At 46.3% G+C, this 20,533-nt stretch overlaps 1 protein-coding gene across 2 annotated transcripts in view; it reads right to left on the reverse strand.

The window, feature by feature from the left end:
• Nucleotides 1–17,251: 17,251 nt before the first annotated feature.
• The window catches only part of Psma6 (proteasome 20S subunit alpha 6), a 29,762-nt gene continuing 26,480 nt past the window's right edge, over nt 17,252–20,533 (reverse strand). For both annotated transcript variants that reach the window (XM_090345163.1, XM_090345161.1), the window contains exons 6-7: nt 18,851–18,945; nt 17,252–17,473 (exon numbers count right to left, since the gene is read on the reverse strand). In XM_090345163.1, coding sequence (XP_090201289.1) covers nt 17,416–17,473; nt 18,851–18,945 — 153 coding nt within the window. In that variant the 3' untranslated portion in view covers nt 17,252–17,415. The remainder of the gene's footprint in view (nt 17,474–18,850; nt 18,946–20,533) is intronic.

Genomic DNA, 20,533 nt, shown 5'->3' on the forward strand with positions numbered 1-20,533 from the left:
CAGACTAGGAGACTGGCCTGAACAAACAGCCTCATCACCACAGCAATCCAGACTTGAGGGTGAGCAGGCGAGGAATCTATGCAAGACAAGCATGTTGCATTTTTCTTCGTTTGCATTCACCTGATTTCATTCCACTACACTCTGCCTATGAGAATCTAAACCCCATCAGTCAGCCTCTGTGGGGGGTGGCACATTTTCTGTAAGAGAAGATGAGCATGTGATCCAGTCACTTGCACATGGAGAGTGAGCCTGCCCCTCCAGGTCTGCCTTCCATGAGGGCCAGTTCTCACAAGAGATAGTTTCTCTGGCTTGTTTTCAGTCCTCTTTTCTTATTTTTGAATTAGTATACATTTATATCATGAAGACATTTTATTGAAGTATTTTCATACATGCATACAATATACTTTTAATAAATCTCCCATCATATTCCCATTTTCCCTTCCCTCCTTCTTATGCGTGTGTGTGTGTGTGTGTGTGTGTGTGTGTGTGTGTGTGTGTGTGTGTGTGCGTGCATGCATGTGTGCCTGTATGTGTTGATATTGGGGCTTGAACTCAGCCTGTGCTCTCACTTGACTTTTTATTTCTCTCAAGGCTGGCTGGCACTCTACCACTTGAGCTACATTTCTGCTTCTGAGACTTTTCACTGTGTACCTTTTATACCCACTGAAATTTTTTTTTTTAATGATTGAAATTAAAAACATGAGAAGTACACTGAAAAGGCCCAAGACAACTGGAGCTCTGTTCTAGCTAACACTGAGAGAGAGCCGCAGGTAGCAGCTGTTTTGGTTCAAAGGCATGGTTTACAAAGCTGGGAATGGGTATGGAAGAAGTTCATTCATGTTACTTATTGGAGTCTGGGAGAAAAGCTGTGACCTTCCTTCCAGGGTCATAGGCCAGCCTGAGTGACCTCACAGAAAGGGCATCTGGGATATGAATTCAGACTTCCTCTCCTCCCTCCCTTTGATCTCTCTCTCTCTGGACAGTCATCCCTTTGACTAACACCAAAAGGCAGCCAGAGGTCAAGAGGCTTGTCCATGTAATCAGAAGCCAGCCTGCCCTGGTGTGCAGCCAGCTCCACTGCCAAGTGAGTTGTCCTAAGCACGGTGCTCTATCACAGGAGGGCAATACTGACACATATCTAAGAAGGGGCATGAGAACAAAACTGTCTAATCCACGCAGAGTGCTTAGAACAGCACTGCTGACCAACACCATCTAATTTCTATGGCTTCTGCCAAGGCGGGATGCTTATGTGAGGTAGCAAGAGGAAGCCAGCCGGAGGGTCAGGTCAGGGGGCCCGGGGAATATCATTATTAACTAGTCTATTCACTGAGCACCTCTACGTGTCAGGACTGAGTTTTCCCTACACCCACAGCCTGTGTGGAATCATCCTGGTCCTACAGAAGAGAGGGAGGAGTGGGAAAGCACTCAAGGTCACACAGAGAACGGCCCAGCCCCACTCTTCACAGCGGTTGAGTGTTCTCTGTTAGGAAATCAGAGACCAAACGACATGTATACAATGCAATGTGAAAAATTAATATTGAGAACTTCCTTTCTTTTGTAGAATTTTGTCTGAGCTTTTCAGATATCTAAGTACTTCTACAGGAGGTAGACCTGGGCACTAGGTTCACATCTAGGATTACATCTATAATTCTAGCTATTCAGATGACTAGAATCTGAGGATCTAGGTTCAAAGTTAGGCTGAGCAGGAAATTCTGTGAGACTCTTATCTCCAATTAGTCATAAAAAGCTAGAAGTAGAGCTGTGGCTCAAAGTAGTAGATTGCTAGCTTTGAGCATAAAAGCTCAAGGACGGTGCCCAGATCCTGACTTCAAGTCCCAGGCAAAAAATACATAAATAAAAATATTGCTGGGGCTGACACCATGCAGTGTAGTGGTTCATACTTGTAATCGTAGTAATTCAAGAAGCTGAGTTCTGAGATCTACGTTCAAAGCTAGTCAGGGCAAGAAAATCTATGATATTCTTACCGCCAATGAACAGCAAAAAAAATTGGAAGTAGAAGTTTAAGCAATAGAGAGTGGAAAAAGTCAAGTGGGAACTTGAGGCCTTGCGTTCAAGTCCTAGTGCAAGCACAAAATACATACATATATACACACATGTCTACAGAGAAGACCCAGTGAAGTTTCAAACTTAATAATAAATTTTTGGGAAGGAAAAATGAAAGAAAGTTATGAGGCAAGATATCTGATTAAGATAAATAGTATGGACATGCCAAAATAAAACCCCTTTGTACAACTAATTGTGGTTAACAAAAATATTGAGCCAGGCGAGGTAGCTCACACCTATAATCATAGCTACTCAGGAGATCTGAGGATCATGATTCAAAGCCAGCCCGGGCAGTAAAGTCCATGAGACTCTTATCTCCAATTAACTACTAGAAAACTGGAAGTGGCGCTGTGGCTCAAGGGGTAGGGCAGTAGCCTTGAGCTGAAGAGCTCAGGGACAGTGCCCAGGCCCAGAGATCAAGCTCCACAACTGGAAAAAAAATGTTGACATATAAAAGTACAACACTGAAGCAAGATGGCCCTGAAACAATAGGGACCCAGCCTAGCTCTCTCCCACAAAAGTACAACACTGAAGATTACTATAATTTTATGAAAAGTTAAATAAATGTGTTAAAAAGTATATGTATTTTTTCAGAAAAATACCAGGACCATGTTATCCAATCTGATGTAGCTAAGAAAGTAAAAGAAAGGAATATGTATTAAGAATAATACTTCTCTTTTGAGTGTGTGTGTGTGTGTGTGTGTGTATGTAAGGGCCAATCCTGGGGCTTGAATTCTAGGGCCTGAACACTCTCCCTTGAGCCAAGCCCCACTTTCCATTTTCTAGAGGTTAACTGAAAATAAGAGTCTCAGGCCCTTTTGTGCCTGGGCTGGCTTTGAACCTTGATCCTCAGATCTCAGCCTACTGAGTAGCAAGGATTACAGGCGTGAGCCACCGTGCCTGGCTACTTGGAGCGTTTTCTGTTTATATGGTACTAGCTGGCAGGGATTAAGTAACTCTTCTGGCATCCAGAGGGAAGTTCAGGATCAGAAAATTTTGTCCTACCAATTGAAGTATTATACCTTCTTCACAAGCTGGTGTGAGAGGGGAGGAAGGAAGACAAAGAGAGAAAGAGAGAGAGAGAGAGAGACAGACAGACAGACAGACAGAGACAGAGAGAGAGAGAGAGAGAGAGAGAGAGAGAGAGAGAGAGAGACAGACAGACAGACAGAGACAGACAGAGACAGACAGAGACAGAGAGACAGAGAGAGATTTAATCTCAAGTCAGGACTCATGTCTCAGGCTGTCTCTGAGTATCAGCACAGCCTGGAATCACTCCAGGGCTAAGTAAATACACTAGCAATGTCTGCCCTACTGTCCTTGGCCCCAGGAGCTCAGGTCTGGAGAGAAGTGGGTGTGAGGCAGGAGGTGTGGGGAAGTAGGGGAATGGGGCTGTGGCCAGTGGAGGTCTTAAGCCGTGTATGGATCGGTGGAGGCCCTGGCTAGCAGGTTCCTCAAAAGCAAAACCACTTGAAGTACGTCATCTGGGACAGCTGAAGCCCTGTGGCCAAGCCCCCATTTGTTCCCAAGGCTTCGATTACAGAAACCCCCAGCCAGCAGCTGCTGGCTGCAAATGGAGCCTCAACTAGATCATGGAATCAGTAAGGAAGGGTGGAGGGCAAGGCTCGGAGAATTGAGAGATGATTCTGGAGACAGCTTTAAGACAGGTCCCCAAACCTAGATCTCTGCTTCTTTATGTGCGTGTGCATGTGTGTGTGTGTGCTAGTCCTGGGGTTTGAACTCAGAGCTTTGGCACTGTCCTTAAGCTTTTGTGCTTAAATCTAGTGCTCTACCATTTTGAGCCACATCCCCATTTTCAGCTTTTTAGTAGTTGGTTGGAGATAAAAGTCTCACAGACTTTCCTACCCAGGCTGACTCTGAACCCTGATCCTCAGATTTCAGCATTCCGAGTAGCTGGGATTATAAGTGTGACTCCCGGATGCCTAGCAGGTCTCTGCATTTGGACTGTTCTCTTCTTAGCTCCTGCTTTTCTCCCAGTGAAGGGGGATTGGAGCTCAGCTGTTCTGAGGAGCTGCCAACAAATGGTGGAAAGCAGGAACCTTGGCAAGCAGTGTGGCCACTGTGGGAGCACAGGGCTAATGATATTCAGCTGGCAGCCTGGCCTCGGGGAATTTCCCAGGGCTCAGGCGCCTGCCAGCCACCTCCTTCTGTGTAGTAGACTTGTGAGGAGGTGGGGACAGAAGGGCTACCAACAGGCAAGGGGAGCCTTAAAGAGGAGCCAGGCCCCGCCTGTGTGCTCTAGCTTCAAAAGTGACTAGGAGGAGGGACCTGGCTCCTTCCCTGGTTCAGGGGCTTGCTAAGAGGAATGTGAGGTCCAAGGTTCAACTAGTTGGATTATGGAAGAGCCAGAAAGGGACAGAAGGCTCTGGTACAGAATGTATTGTGCTTGCCTTTTTCCTTTTCCTACAAATCCCAGGGACTTTCCTGGGGTCAGGGCTTGCTGTGTGGAGCCATGCAGGTGTGAGCTGAGGCATGAGTTGAAGCTAACCCAGCCTGTCCTGGGCTGTGTGTATCTGGATAATCAGTAACTGTCACCCGGCCCGGGCTAGGGAGTGCCGGCTGCCTGCCAGGCTGGGATCAGGGACGGCAGCTCTTCAGAAATGCTCGGTAGCTGCAGTCCCAGGCACCCCTCCCAGAGGGTGGGTCTGAAGGCAGAGGAGGCAAGGATGCCTGCCGGGTGTTGTTAGGGGTGGTGTGGTGCACGGTACACAGGAAGTCTCAGCTACAGGTGACTGGAAGCCCAGCCCCCTGGTCCCGGCCGGCTGCATTCTCATACCCTTCCCTGCTTGTAGACTAGCTTCTGTCACTGTGGCAGGGCCACCAGTTGGGTTCCAGCCTGAGTGTTTGAGTTACATGGAACTGGAATGCGGTATGAGCCTGGGAAGTCAAGGCCACAGTTAGTGGGGTGCTTACAGTTGATCTGAAAAAAATATAGACTAGAGATCATTTTGTTTATTTAGTTAATATTTGTTTTGTTTGTTTGTTTGTTTTGCCAGTTGTGGAGCTTGAACTCAGGGCCTAAGCACTGTCCTTGGACTTTTCTCAAGGTTAGAGCTCTACCACTTGAGCCTCAGCACCACTTCTGGCTTTTTTCTATGTATGTGGTACCGAGGACTCGAACCCGGGCCTTTGTGCATGCCAGGCAAGCACTCCACCACTAGGCCAAATTCCCGGTCCCTGTTTTGTTTGCAGTGCTAGAGATCAAACTTATGATCTTGCACAAGCCAGGTAAACACACTCCCACTGAGCTATAGCCCTAGTCCTGGAAATGTAGTTTGTACTTGTCCCTACATAACTTCCCAGACAGCGACTGCCTCTTCTTCCTTCTTCTTCCTCCTCCTCCTCCTCTTCCTCCTCCTCTTCCTTCTCCTCCTCCTTCTCTTCCTCCTCTTCTTCTTCCTCCTCCTCCTCCTCTTCCTTCTCCTCCTCTTCCTCCTCTTCTTCTTCCTCCTCCTCCTTCTTCTTCTTCTGCCAGTTTGCTTGAACTCAGGGCCTGGGAACTGTCCTTGGACACTTTTTGTTCAAGGCTAGCACTCTTCTACCTGAGCCACAGCACCACTTCTGGCTTTTTCTATGTATGTGTTACCAAGGAATGGAACCCAGGTTATTGTGCCTGTTAGGTGAGTACTCTTCCAGTAGGCAATACTCCCAGACCCTTTCATTTTATTTTTACATTAAATTATTTATTGTTGATGTGGTACCGAGAAATCAAACCCAGGGCTTCACATATGTTAGGCAAGCACTCTGCCACTAAGTCACATTTCTAGGGCTCAGTTTTGTTGTTGTTGTTGTTGGTCATAGGGCTTGAATTCAGGGCCTGGGCGCTGTCCATGAGCTCTTTCATTCGGGGTTAGCACTCTACCACTTTCAGCCACCGTGCTACTTCTGATTTTTAAGTGCCTTCTTGGAGATAAGAGTCCCATGGACTTTCCTGGCTTTAAACCACGATGCTCAGCTCTCAGCTTCCTAAGTAGCTAGAATGACAGGTGTGAGCCACTGGCACCAGACCCTTTTTTTTTTTTTATCTTTGATGCCATCACTGGGGATTGACTCAGGGCCTCATGCTCTCATTGGGCTTTTTCATTCACAGCTGGTGCTCTACCATCTGAGTCATGCTTCCACTGCTGGCTTTTGCTGATTATCTGGAGATAAGAGTCCCATGGATTTTTCCTGCCTGGGCTGGCTTCAAACTGTGATCCTCAGATCTCAGCCTCCATAATAGCGAGTAGTACAGGTGTGAGGCATCAGCAAGCTTCTCAAAGACATCAGATGGACAAAAACGAGTCTCAAAGCCCTAGCCACAGAAAACAGCTCTGAACACTGCCCTCCTTGCATCCTCTCTGAGGTCCCACAAGAGAAGCATTCTGGTGGAAAGGCAGAGTAGGAGACATGGAAACAAACACAGAATAATGGCAAATTGCAATGGCATCAGGGAGGACATGACATGCCGAAGCAGATAGCAATGGGTGTCTTGGAAGTGCTCCAGATGTGACTGCACTTGTCTTACTCTACTCACTTGTGAGATGATGAGCAGAAGGCCCACCCCATGCAGGTGAAGGAAACTATCTCCAGACAGATCTCCACAGAGCTGAAGCAGACACCAACTTCCTTACACACCTACTGGAGGGCTTCTCCATGCTTAGAGGAGAGCCTGCTATAACCACTCTGATACATGAGGGATATGACCACTGAAACGGCCATGAGAGATGTGCTAGCTCCTAGGTACCACAGAGGGAGGTACCTACATCCCTGGTGCCTTCACCAACACAGCCTGCATCCCTAGCTCTCTACCAACACAGCCACGCCTCCACCACCCCTCCAATTAACACTAATCTCAGAGTGGATTTTGAACAGTGATTTTGAAAAATGAATCCAAATGTTCAGGCCGCTGTGGGGAAGTCCCACTCAGCCAAGACTTCAGAGGAGGGAACAGAGGCTGAAACAGACACCAGGAAAAAGTGGAGGATATACTGGACTGATGCATGGTGGCAGAAGGCATGGGAAGGAGGGAAGGTTAAGGCCAAGCAGAGGAGGGCACTAGGGATTCTGCCAGGGCAAGAGGACAGACAATACTCAGGTGGAGGATGCCAGCCCTCTGGGAAACCTGCCCCTCCCTGTCACCTCTGCAGCTGCTTCTGTGGCTCCCTCTGGGGTTCCCCCAAATTGTCAACTAGCCAGCATGCTGCAGGGCAAGCAGGGCAAGGCCACAGCCCAGCCAGAGTGAGACTCTGGAGAGGGCACCTGGGAGGGAGCTGCTTCTCAGGAGGAGACTAGCATGTTTCTCTGCAGCACCAGGACAGAGAGATCTATTGCTATAGCTGCTGCTGCCGCCTCTGCCACCGCTGCCGCTGCCACCGCCACTGCCACCCCTGCCACTACTACTAATCTGGCTATTAACCTAGAAAACTGGGAGTGAAGCAGTTGTCTAAGGAAGAGGAAATGGGCTGGACAGAGTTGTTTAGTGCGGCTTGAGTATGCAAGCAACGTTTCTCAAACTCACTCTGGGAGGGCTACGCAGGCTCAGAGTCCTCAGTGTGAAGATTCCTTCATCTCTGCAATCAGAATTATCTAGGATGGCCCGGGAATGTGCAGCCTGAAGACACACCTGGAGATTGTGATGGGACAGCAGGGGGCCCGGGGTCTAGGCCTAGGGCCACTCTGGCTGGTGTGAGGAAGGTAGCGATGAAATGCAGAGGACTAAGTCAGTCGGGGCAGGAGAGTTTCCTTAATCAGCAACTCCTCTCCTGAGCACAGGCCAGTGGAGCTTATGTGGTGGCAGGTGACCTCACCACACAAGCTTGAGGCCTTCAGTTAAGAGTCTTAGTTACAAAGCTGCAGTTATAACTCAGCAATACAGTGCTTGCTTAATATGCACTGTGAGTTTGCGGCTCTGGGTTCAATTCCCACAAAACATACAATTTCTCTCCTCCCTCCCCCTGCCTTGTTTGGCATTTTCACTCAAGGCTGGTGCTCTTACCACTTAAGCCACACCCCCACTTCTCATTTTGGCCGGTTAATTGTAGATAAAAGCCTCATAGACTTTTCTGCCTGGGCTAGCTTTGAACCGTGATCCTCAGATCTCAGCTTCCTGAGTAACTGGGATTACGATGTGAACTACAGGTATGACCCACAAAGAGAGATGGGGAGAGAGGGAGAGGGAGGGAAAGATGAGGGAGGGAGGGAAAGAGGGAGAGGAAAAGAGGGAGAGGGAGAGGGAGAGAGGGAGGGAGGGAGGGAGAGGGAGGGAGAGAGAGAGAGAGAGAGAGAGAGAGAGAGAGAGAGAGAGAGAGAGAGAGAGAGAGAGAGAGAGAGAGAGAGATATGCTTTATCTGATCTATATTCTGATTTGGGGAACTGACCATGTAAAAATGGGAAAGCTCTCTCTGCTCTATCACTATCATCTGTTGAGGTCCAATGTCACTAAGCAGACCCAGGTCAACCCAGGTAGCCTAACTGCACATGTGCACACATGTGCATGCACACGAGTGTGCCAGTAGTCTTGAACTTAGGGCATGGATGCTATCCTTGAGCTTTTATGCTCAAGGTTAGCACTCTGCCACTTAGTGCTCTATTGCTAGTGGTCTACAGCTACCCTTCCAGACCTTCTGGTAGTTAACTGGAGATAAGAGACTTACAGAGTTTTCTGCCTGGGAGCCTGAGAAGCTAGGATTACAGGCACTAGGCCTTGGGACTCCTTTTTATAGCTGCAAAGCAGTTCTGAGACTTGGAATAAGACTGTGGACTAACCATATTTGATTCCACAACATGAGAATTATATATTACATAAGACTCAAGGTCACTCACTGAGCTTGAATCACCACACCATCTGGTGACCTTGGCCCAGTCACCAACCACTCTGAGTAGCGCCAGGCAAGGAAATGACCACCTCATAGGATTGTCATTGAGAGAGTCAACAAGACAGTGCTTATGCTCTGCACCTACCCCAGGGCTGGCATATAATAGAGGGACAGGGCAGGTTCCTACCCCCCCGTCCTTAGGAACAAAAATACTGCATTCCTCTCCAGAGTGATCTGAGCCTGGTCGCAGGAGGTGGCAGCAGCAAGGCAGGAAGGAAGGGCACTGTGAGAGCAGACAGCCTTTCAGCAGACCCTCACCTGGGGCTATGGGCTACTCAGGTGAGGCCTAGGGGAACTCAAGGTCATAAGAGGGTTTTAGCATCAATCCAATAGGGCTTTGTCTCTATCAACCACTGCCCATGTTCGGTTCTGACAAGGCATCTCCCTGGGGTCTACCTTCAGGGCGCTTGCTCCCCGCCTAGCCCCTCCTCACACCCTGTGGCCAGGCACACAGGTGCAGCCGGCAGGATGTGGTGTCTGTCTAGCTCTGGTCACAGGCACCTGTCTGAAGGAGTATGACAGGGAGGCCCAGTGTACCTCACAGAAGATCAGCTGCCTTTCCGGGGTTCCTCCTTCACCACTTCCTGCGATTGTGGGGGCTCAGAAGTATTTGTCCAGGAATCTTTACCTGTGCTCTACACAGGGCAAGTGGGACTTAGGTAAGTAGAGATAAATGGTAAACATGAACTCGGATGTAATCTGTGTGGGAGGTGGTAATGAACTCAAGAGCTGCTTAGCTTTTTTGTTCGAGGATGGTGCTCTACCACTTGAGCCATATCTTCTGGCTTTTGTCTGGTTAATTGGCAATAAGGCTCTCGTAGATTTGTCTGCCTGGGCTGGCTTCAAAGTGGGATCTCAGATCCCAGCCTCCTGAGTAGCTAGGATTACAGGCATGGGCCACTGGGCCTGCTTGGCTGACTACATACAAGGAACTTCTATATTAACTAGAAAGGGAGGATTACCGCATGTGGAGGCTTTTTGTGGCTTTTCCTTGGGTCGGGTCACTTCCCTTTGATGCAAAGCCAGGGCCTTTTGGCTAGTGCTTGCCCCAGAACTGAGGGATGGGGGCACAACTTGGTTTTTTTTTGTTGCTTTGTTTTGTTTTGGACAGGGCCTTGAGAGGCACAGGGCCTGCCTGACCCTCCTTTTCAGTGCTCCTGGAGAGACTGCAAGATGCCCAAGAGGCCTAGGAATGTGCTAGCGGCTCCTACCTATAATCCTAGCAACTCAGCCTCCTGAGATCTGGTAATTGAGGTTTAAAACCAGCCCAAGCAAATAAATCAGAGAAACTCTTTACCTCCAATTAACCAACAAATAACTAGATGTGAAAATGTGGCTCAAGTGGTAGAGCACCAGTGTTAAACTGAAAAAGCCAGCCGAGAGCCCGATGTTCCTTCTTCAAGCCCCAGTATCTGTGCTAAGTAAGAAAGTAACTAAACCAGGGGTAGGGAGTTTGGCCTAGTGGTAGAAAGCTTGCCTAGCATGCACAAAGACCTGGGTTCAATTCCTCAGTACCACATAGAGGGGAAAAAAAGCCAGCAGTGGTGTTGTGGCTCAAATGGTAGAGCTCTAGCCTTGAGGAAAGCCCAGGGACAGTGGTCAGGCCCTGAGTTCAAGCCCCAGGACTGGCAAAAAAAAAAAAAAAAGTAGGGGCCGGGAGTTTGGCCTAGTGGTTAAAGTGCTTGCCTAGCATGCATGAAGACCCGGGTTCGATTCCTCCGTACCACATACATAGAAAAAAGCCAGAAGTGGTGCTGAGGCTCAAGTGGTAGAGCTCTAGCCTTGAGAAAGTCCAAGGACAGTGCTCAGGCCCTGAGCTCAACCCCAGGACTGGCCAAAAAAAAAAAAAAAGTAAAGTAACTAAATCAATTAATTAAAACCAAGCAGCATTTCACAAGCATGTCAAGATTTTAAATCTGAACAACTGGATGCCAGTGATTCACACCTGTAACACTAGCTACTCAGGAGGCCGGATCTGAGGACTGCAGCAAGCCCAGGCAGGGAGGCTTGGGAGACTTATCACCAATTAACCAGCAAGAAGTCAGAAGAGGAGCTGTGGCTTAAGTGGTAGTGTACCCGCCTTGAGTAATAAAACTAAGGTACAGCCACTAAGTCCTGAGTTCAAGCCCCAGTACTGACAGACCGAGACACACACACACACACACACACACACACACACACACACACACACACACGATTAAGCAACTATTAGAACGTAGATTCATGCTCTGAAGTTTCACCACTACTGGCTACCATAGCATACTGCTAACGTGGGGCTTTGGGGCTGCACCTCCATGGTACCTACTATGTGCAATGTGCTGTGCTGGGCAGGGTCTTATGGAATGGCCCATCCAATCTAATTGATAAAGGGCTCACCAGCAGGAGGGCATGCTTGATGCTATAGAAAATCTCCCAGCCACTACTCTTCCTGTTTCTCCTAGGATAAATGGAGAAAGTCTTAACACTGGCCATTTCCAAGGCTCTGGAGATTCAGGTGTTTACCGGTCAGGGTTCTCCACTGCAAGAGCCTCTCAGTGACTGTGCCCCCAGAAAGATAAGAAGGATCAGGGTGTCAGAGGGTGTGTTCTCTGGATCCAGGCCCAGGAAGGCCTCCTTATCCTTTCAGGCCCAGCTCAGATGAGGGAGGAAGGAAACTGCAAGACAGGATTTCCCCATCCAAAACTAACAATCCTGGCTCCAATAACCTGATAAGCAAGCTGGTTTGATAGCTGACCTGAAGGGTGCTATAGGTGTCAAAAGCCACTGGGAGGTTGCAAAATCTTTGCACAAGCAACTTCAAAAAGCCATACTCATTCAACAAGAATGTAAAGAGGAGTTGGAAGAGCACTGTATTTTCTGTAGGGGCTGATTCACTTTAGAGCTCCCTCACATGGCACCACGAAAGTTTCTTTCCCACTCTCCCCTGCTTTCCTCAGCCCCTACAGGCTTCTCCATCATGGCCCCTCCTTGTCAGCTTCTCTTGACTCAAGTCCTTCCATCTGTTCCACTCTTCCTGGGACAGCAGGGTCTGGGTGCAGGTCAGGAGCCTCGCAGCCCTGTGCTGGGGGTCCAGCTGAGCCAGGACCACGAGGATCCTTGAGAGCTCTGCAGGCTCCAGGGCTGAAGGGGATGGGAGACAGCCCAAGCCCAGGCTGTTCCTCAAAGCTCTGGGAAATGATCTGGGCTCATGGGAGCAGCTAGCTTCTTGATGCCACTTGTGTGCTCCTTCAGGCTAACAAGGCTTTCCCCACAGGCCAGGGGCTCTCCAAGGAAAAAGTCACAAATGGTGTGACAGAGGAGCAAGGAAGGGACATCATCACAGGGAAAGAAGTAGGGAATAAGCTCCCCAGCTGACACATCCAAAAACTTAGATTTTGTCACTTAAAAAGCTATGAGGCGCGGTGGCTCATGCCTGTAATTCTAGCTACTCAGGAGGCTGAGAACTAAGGATCTTGGCTAAAAGCCAGCCTGGGCACGAAAGTCCATGAGACTCTCATTTCTAACCACTGGAAAACCGGAAATGGCACTGTGGCTCAGGGGGTAGGGTGGTATCCTTGAGATGAAGAGCTCAGGGACAACACCCAGGCTCAGAGTTCAAGCATCAGGACTGACCACCAACCACCACCAACAAAAAAGCCAACAGACCATGTAACTTGAGGTAGGGATGGGAGGGGGAGAAGGGAAAGAACAAAGAAGGGGTGACATTGACTAAGACGCATTGTACTTATTACGTGATATATGAAAATGTAAGCCTTAGAATGTACAACTATTTAATAATAAAAGCCAACATAGCCATCTTTTTTTTGTGTATGTGCTGGTCATGGGACTTGAACTCAGGGCCTAAGCACTGTCCCTGAGCTTTTTCTTCTTCTTCCCTTTTTTTTTTTTTTTTTTTTTTTGCCAATCCTGGGGCTTGAACTCAGAGCCTGAACACTGTCCTTGGACAGTTTTGCTCAAGGCTAGCATTCTGCCACTTGAGCCACAGCACCACTTCTGGATTTCTCTGTGTATGTGGTATTGAGGAATAGAACCTAGGGCTTTCTTTGTACATGCTAGGTGAGCACTCTACCACTAGGCCAAACTCCCGGCCCTCCCTGACCTTTTTCTTCCCACCCTGAGTCAAGCCTTTTTGTTCAAGGTTATCAATCTACTGCTTGAGCTACAGCTCCATTTCCAACTTTTTTGGTAGATAACCGAAGATAAAAGTGTTTCAAGGACTTTCCTGTCTGGCTGACTCTGAACTCATCCTCAGATTGCAGCCTGCTAAGCTAGGATTATAGGCATGAGCCACTAGCACGCAGGTCATAGCTATCTTCAAAATTCGCCCCCTCACCCCCTTCGCCAAACAAATACCAGCCAGTCTCCAAAGGGCTACCTAAACGGTGTGGCCCAGTTATACTGTGCCATGCCAACATGGCTCTGATGAAAGTTATCCATCCACTAGATAGCTAAAACTTATCCATAATCGAAGTGCTCTCTCCCTCAAAAACTCCAGGAAACCTGAGCACTCTGAGAGTGTTAGCTGGTCCTCCCCCAAATCATCCCTACTCTGCCCAGGGAAACCAAATCTTTCCTGTTCTTCTGCTTCTCCTTTTTTTTTTTTTTTTTTTTAAATCCTTAATCAGGTCTTAATAAAGGCTTAATCATTGCAGCACTCGGTAAAACCTACACAACTGGTTAGCTCTGAGGTTAGCAGATCACCTCATGCAAAAAGGTCAGGAGCTGGTTTCTGGGTGAAGGATGCCACTAGCTCAATTTTCTTGAGGCAACTGCCTAGAAGGGGCATCAACATCTTCACCAAAGTTTATGCAGCCCAACCTGGACACGGGGCCACCCCCTTTGCTCTAAAAGCATATTTATATATTATATTATGTATATACATTATATTTCCTTTGCATCTTTTTGGACCTGGGAGAGGCCTCTCATTGATAGGGAGTTGCAGAAATTCTTGAAAGAGGATCCCACCATGGGTTGCTATGCAGCTGTGCTTCTGAGATGGGTTGAACATTGTTAGGTATTTGCATGTTTTACTTCCTCCAGTGGCTGGAGGAGTTACAGAAGAAGTCAGCAAAGCCTTAGATGACATAAGCCTTATGCACAGTGTGACTGTCCAAAACCTAAATATAATTGGTTTTGTGTGTGTGTGCCAGTGATGGGGTTCTGAGATTGAACTAATGGCTTCAGCCTGCTAGACAGGTGCTCTGTCCCCTTAAGGCTCCCACTCCAGTTAACAATTGCTCTTGTGTGATCTTGTCCCCTTGCAATAGCAAATATCAAAAATGGGAGGGGGATTCTCTGCATGCCTGCACCTAGAGCTGCATCCTGGGAGACTGCTCTGTGACAGGCCAGCATGGAAACTTACCTTGAATACTTTGACAAAGTTCCCCTGGTGCTTCTCAAGTAGTCAAAGTTGGCCAGGAGCCACCACATTTCAGTTTAAACGTCTTCACTGTTTACCCTCATATGTCGGCATGGAAACATAGTGTTTACAAATTTTTTTTTTTTTTTTTTTTTTTTTTTTTTTTTTTTTGCCAGTCCTGGGCTTGGGCTCAGGGCCTGAGCACTGTCCTTGGACTTTCTCAAGGCTAGAGCTCTACCACTTGAGCCTCAGCACCACTTCCGGCTTTTTTCTATGTATGTGGTACCGAGGAATCGAACCCGGGTCTTCATGCATGCTAGGCAAGCACTTTAACCACTAGGCCAAACTCCCGGCCCTCAGAGGCTCTTTACTGAGTCAGAACCAAGCACCAGCACGCAACAGCAGCGTTACCTTGCATCTAAAGATGAGGCAAGGCAAGGTTCTAGGACCGGGGGACAGGAGGCGACACCAGTCCTACCTGCATGCGTCCACTCGTGGGACCGGTGAGGAAAAGTACGCGGGCGTCAGGAAGCGTCGCGGGCTGGCCGCTCGCTCCCTCCTGCCGCACGCGCTTGGTACGCTGGGAAAAAAAATACGCTCTGGGCACGCTTTGCGCATGTGCAGAGAACGGGCCTACCTGGGAAGGCAGGGGTCCTGAAGTTCTGACGGGCTCCTTTCCAGGTTGTGGCACTGTTAGACATGACAACACCGAGGAATTTAAACACACACACACACACAATGGTGTGTGGCTAGCACACTTGAGCCACAGTGCCACTTCCGGCCTCTTCTGGGTAGGTGTTCTTCTGTGTAGGCGTTTTAAACCCAAGGTTTCATGCATGCTTGGCAAACACTCCACCACCGAGCCACATTTCCAATTCCTTCTCTTTCCTTTTTATTTATTTATTTTATTTTGGGGGGTGGGGGGTAGTGAGGGTGTTGATACTAGGGCTTGAACTCAGGGCCTGGGAGCTCTAAGCCACACTTCCACTTCCAGCTTTAAAAGAGGCAGAGACAGGGAGAGAATTTGTCCTAGGAATATTGATTTTTGGAGTTTCATGACAGGCTAGACAAGTGTTCAGCTACCCACTGTGTATTTTCTGTCATGTTTAGTATATATCACATATGCAAAGTCCATGCGTTGGCATGTGCCTATGACCTAGCATTCTGGAGGCTGAGGCAATAGAATTCAAAGTTCCAGGCCAGCCTGCTCTATTTAGCAAGATCTAGTCTCAAAAAATACAGCAAAAAAAAGTTTTCCATATCATAAAATTTACTTCAAAATGCCTCCCCTGGCCCCCTAGTATTGGGGCTTGAACTTTGGGGCCTGGGTGCTGTCCCTCAGCTCTCAGCCTCCTGAGTAGCTAGGATTACAGGCGTGAACCACCATGCCTGGCTAGTGTAATCTTAACAGTCCCTTTCCTTTTTCTTTCTTTTCCTGGGTCATGGGCTTTGAACTCTGAGCTCCTCAGCTCAAGGCCACAGCCCCACTTCCTGTTTTCTAGAGATTAATTGGAGATAATAGTTTCACAGCTTTGTAGTGCTGGGGATGGCTTTGAACCTGGATCCTCAGACCTCAGCCTCCTGAGTAGCTAGGATTGCCGGTGTGAGCCGGCTCGTCCTTGGACACTTTCTGTTCAAGGCTAGCTAGCACTCTTGCCACTTGAGCGACAGCACCACTTCCAGTGTTTTCTGTGTATATGGTACTGAGGAATTGAACCCAGGGCTTCATGCATGCTAGGCAAGCACTCTACCACTAGGCTACACTCCCAGCCAGTCTTTTTAGGGGTGTGTGCTGCTGACATTGATGGTTGAACTCAGGGGATCTTACTTTTGAGTCACACCTTCAGTTCTTGCTTTTTGTTAACTGGAGACAAATATTTTGGATTTGACTGCTTAAGCTGGTTTCAAAAGAAGATCCTGAGTAGCTATGATTTACAAGGATAAGGTACAGGTACTCTGCTGTCTTTATATTAATGAAAATGTTCTTTGGATAAAATAATTTTCTTAGCATAACTTTGGATAAAATACTTTTCTTAGATAACCCTGTTACCTGTCTCAGACTATTTGAAAATTATATTTGCATAACAGAAATTATTCCAGTTGATACTTAAATTTAATAAACTTATTGAGAATTAACACTAATCCATCTGGATTTTTCTGTTGAATTAATCATTTTTACTAAAGGAATGATTTTACATAAACCTGATTAATCCGCTGGTTTATCATTCATAATTCCAGAGATGAATCCAGGCCAGGCTTTATGGGCACAGCTTATAAAGCTCTTAAACAGACCTCACTTTCCAAATGATGGCATTTCTAATAGAGCCTAATGGATTTAGAAGGGAAATCCCACAGCAGCAGCCAAGCTCAAGAACACACTTCCCTGTCAGGAAGCTTTATTACTCCTGACTCAGCTCTGAAGAGGATGTGGTTGAAGTTTCCTGCTTCTGGTGGTCACATGTTCATATGCTGTGTATGGGCCTGGAAGCTATAGACGTGAACAACTCTGACTTCAGGTATTGGCATTATATTCAATCAACAAGTACACTGACCTGTACAAGGTCTCACATGTTAGCTTACTCAGATATGATTTCAAAGCACTGTAGTTTCCTATTTATTATGTTATACTGTTATAACTCAGGGTCTGGGCAATGTTCCTAAGCTCTTTCACTCAAGCCTAGCATTCTCCTACTTAAGCATTCTCCACTTCCAGCTTTCGAGTCTCATGGACTTTGCTGCCTGGGCTGCAGATCTCAGCCTCTTGTGTAGCTAGGGTTATAGGTATGAGCCACCAACACCCAGCATGGGCTGAGTTCTTTAAGCCAAGAGAACCCATATCTGTCAACAAAAAGACTACATCTATGACATGGAATATGAGAATACTTAATGCTCTGCATGTACTAAAGGCTTAATACTTAAAATAGGAAGTAAAAAAATACACAGGATACAGTTATTTTCCAAAAGCACTGGTTTTATTTATACAGAGTCCTAACCACATTAAGTGGTAGGAGTGGGAGAGGATCCTTTTTCAACCCAGGGCCTCTATAATGGTGGTCTGCTGTTACCAAACACATAGGCAAGTGGCATCATGGATGTGGTAAACTAATGACAAGTTTAGTCTCTCTCTGCTAGAGCAACAAGGTGAGCATCGATTTCTGATTCTGTAAGAATCCTAGAAGACAAAAAAATCAGTTGGTAACTTTACAATTATTTTATTATGGAAAATTTCAAGTACATATAAAATTAAGACACCAATATACACAACACACACACACACACACACACACACACACACACACACACACAGAGTAAGTAATAGAAAAAGAGAAAGGTTTTCTGCTTTCCATGGAGGAAAAGGGAGTTAAAGAACCACAAATTAATTTAAAATTTTTTTCAAAAGAACTCGGAGGAAAAAATACTATTGAAAAGTGCTATCTGGTTGTAAGCTTAGTGAGTAACTGCTCACATGTTCATGACCATGTCCTCAGTGGTGACCAGAGAGATGCATGAAATAGTAAAAGGTCTCCCAGTAGTTCCTACCACCTGTAGACTTCACTGTGTTTTTCTACTAATTGTAAGAGCAACCAGCAGACATTAAATCACAGAAGCTGTGTGTACTGGGTTAGTCACTTAGTAAGAACATGCAGGCACTCAGCACCTGCAACTCATTAGCTGAATTCTCAATGTGGGGTTTCCAAAGACTTCTCAATGAATAGTATTTCATATTACTTTTCAAAGCTCTGCTTAAACAGTAATAATAACAGCTCTCCAATTTTTGGAATCCAATCTGTTAATGAATCCAGAGCCTTGTACATGCTAGTCAAGTGCTCTTATCACTGAGTTATAAACCTAGCTTTAATACTTTAGTACATATCATAGTATGAGGTTTCATTATTTTACTTCTGTAAAGGTTATTTTGTATCACCTCTGGTGGTAGACAGAAAATCACTCAAAAGTCACCTGTTTTAGAGAAGCCAATAGTTTTGGGTTTTTTGCAGTGCGGGGATAGAACCGAGGGCCTTAAGCACACTGGAGCTACACTCCAGTTGTTATTACTGTTTCATTTTGAGACAGGGTTTTGTGATATAGCCCAGGCTGGCCTGAACTCAAGATCCTTCTGCTTCAGTCTTCCAAGTGCTAGGATGCTAGGCATGTGCCAGCATGCTCAGCTCTCCAAATTATAAAACATTTCTTACACACCGAAGAAAAAAATGACTTTAAGACAATTCAGCCCCTTCTCAGCTTCCTATCTCACATTATAGGATAAAATGATCCCAAAGATCTCTCCCACCTTCCTAGTCTAAAATATTCACATTTAAAAAATTTCTAGGGCTGGGAGCATGGCGTAGTGGTAGCATGCTCACCTAGCATGCACAAAGCCTTGGATTCAATTCCCTGGTAACACATACACGAAAAAAGTCAGAAGTGGCACTGTGGCTCAAGTGACACAGTGCTAGCCTTGAGTAAAAAAGTGTCCAAGGACAGTATCTAGGCCCTGAGTTCAAGCCCCAGGACTGGCAAAAATTTTTTTTCTAATAATATAACTTACCTGAATTTAGGATTTTCAACTGTAACTACTCCAACCTCTATCTCTGAAGGTTTGAAGTCAATTGATAGAACAGTAGACAAGCATGTAATTGCAGTCTGAAAAAAAGCATCAACATTAAAATGCATTTTTTAAAGATTGTATGGTTTTCTTACTCCAAATTTATTAAAATAAAACATGTTCACCACAAGCTATATTTCTGCTCCATATTTCAATAATGTACTTTTTAAAATAGCCACTTATTACTAACAAATTGCTTAGCTCTAATATGTCTACATCCTACTCGTTTTGAATTTAATTTCAAATCCTAATATCACAAAAACCTAACAACAAAATCTAAACACCACTATGAATAATTAATTCCCTTAAGACTTCTTTAGTAGACTCTACAACTTTTAGTAGCTGTATAGAAAGCTCTATTTTTTTATCTCACAAATATTTTTTTCCTGCTAAGTCAGTGTGTTTCTTTTTCTTTTTGGTGGGTCATTGGGGCTTGAATTCTGGGCCCGGCACCGTCTCTGAGCTCTGCAGCTCATGGCTACCACCCTACCCCTTGAGGCTCAGCTCCATTTCCCATTTCTAGTGGTTCGTTGGAGATAAGTGTCTCACATTGATTAGTGTCTGAGCTGGCTTTGAATCTCGAACCTCAGATCTCAGCCTCCTGAGTAGCTGGAATTACAGGCATGAGCCACCCCGCCTAGCCTTTTCCATGGTTCTGGAAATAAGGTTTGAACTCAGGACCTGGAGCTTGCCAAGAAGGTATTCTTTAGGCTACTGCAAAAGCCATTTTGCTGTTATTTGGCAAATAGAACGTCACTTTTTTTTGTCCAGGCCAACCTGCACCTCAATCTTCCTATTTCTGCCTCCCACTTTCTGTTGGGATGACAGGCATGCTTATTGATTAATATAGGGGATGGGTAACTTTTTGCCCAAGCTGGCCTTGAACTATGATCCTTCTCAATTTCTACCTCCCAAGTAGGTAGATTATAACTTACTCCTAACGATTTCACTTTTATTACCAGGAAGAGTAAACCTAATTGTAGACTCTCAATCAGCAACCATACAAGTCTTTGGGCCTGGTCTTGACTCTTTCTTTTCTTTCTTTCCTTCCTTCCTTCCTTCCTTCCTTTCTTTATTTATTTTTGGTGGGTTATGGGGCTTAAACTCCGCCCGGGCCCTGTCCCTGAGCTCTTCAGCTCAAGGCTACCACCCTACCGCTGGAACTGTGCATTGTCCTTGAGCTCTGCAGCTCAAGGCTACCACCCTATCCTTGAGCCACAGCCCCACTTCCCCTTTTCTAGATGTTATTTGGAGATAAGAGTCTCAGGTTCTTTTGTGCCCAGGCTGGCTTTGGACCACTCAGCCTCCTGAGTGGCTAGGATTACAGGTGTGAGCCTCCACGCCTGGCTTGATTCTTATTTTTTATTCCATATTTTAAATTTTATTATATGTTCTGTTACAAACTCATTTCAAATACATCATAAACAAAAATAGGAATTAAGTGAACAAAAATAGCCTTCATTTTCTCATGTCAGTCTAACATCAATTTTACTGAGTGACAAACTTGTGATACAGCTTAAGAATAGCCTTTAGACTACCAACAGTGCAAAGAACTTCACTGATCTATACAGTATCTAAATCAATCAATTAATTAAAAATTAAAAAGCAAACAGAACACCCTTTTGG

Source organism: Megascapheus bottae, chromosome 14, assembly GCF_031878675.1.
Source record: "Megascapheus bottae isolate mThoBot1 chromosome 14, mThoBot2.hap1, whole genome shotgun sequence".
NCBI classification, from domain to species: Eukaryota; Metazoa; Chordata; class Mammalia; order Rodentia; family Geomyidae; genus Megascapheus; species Megascapheus bottae.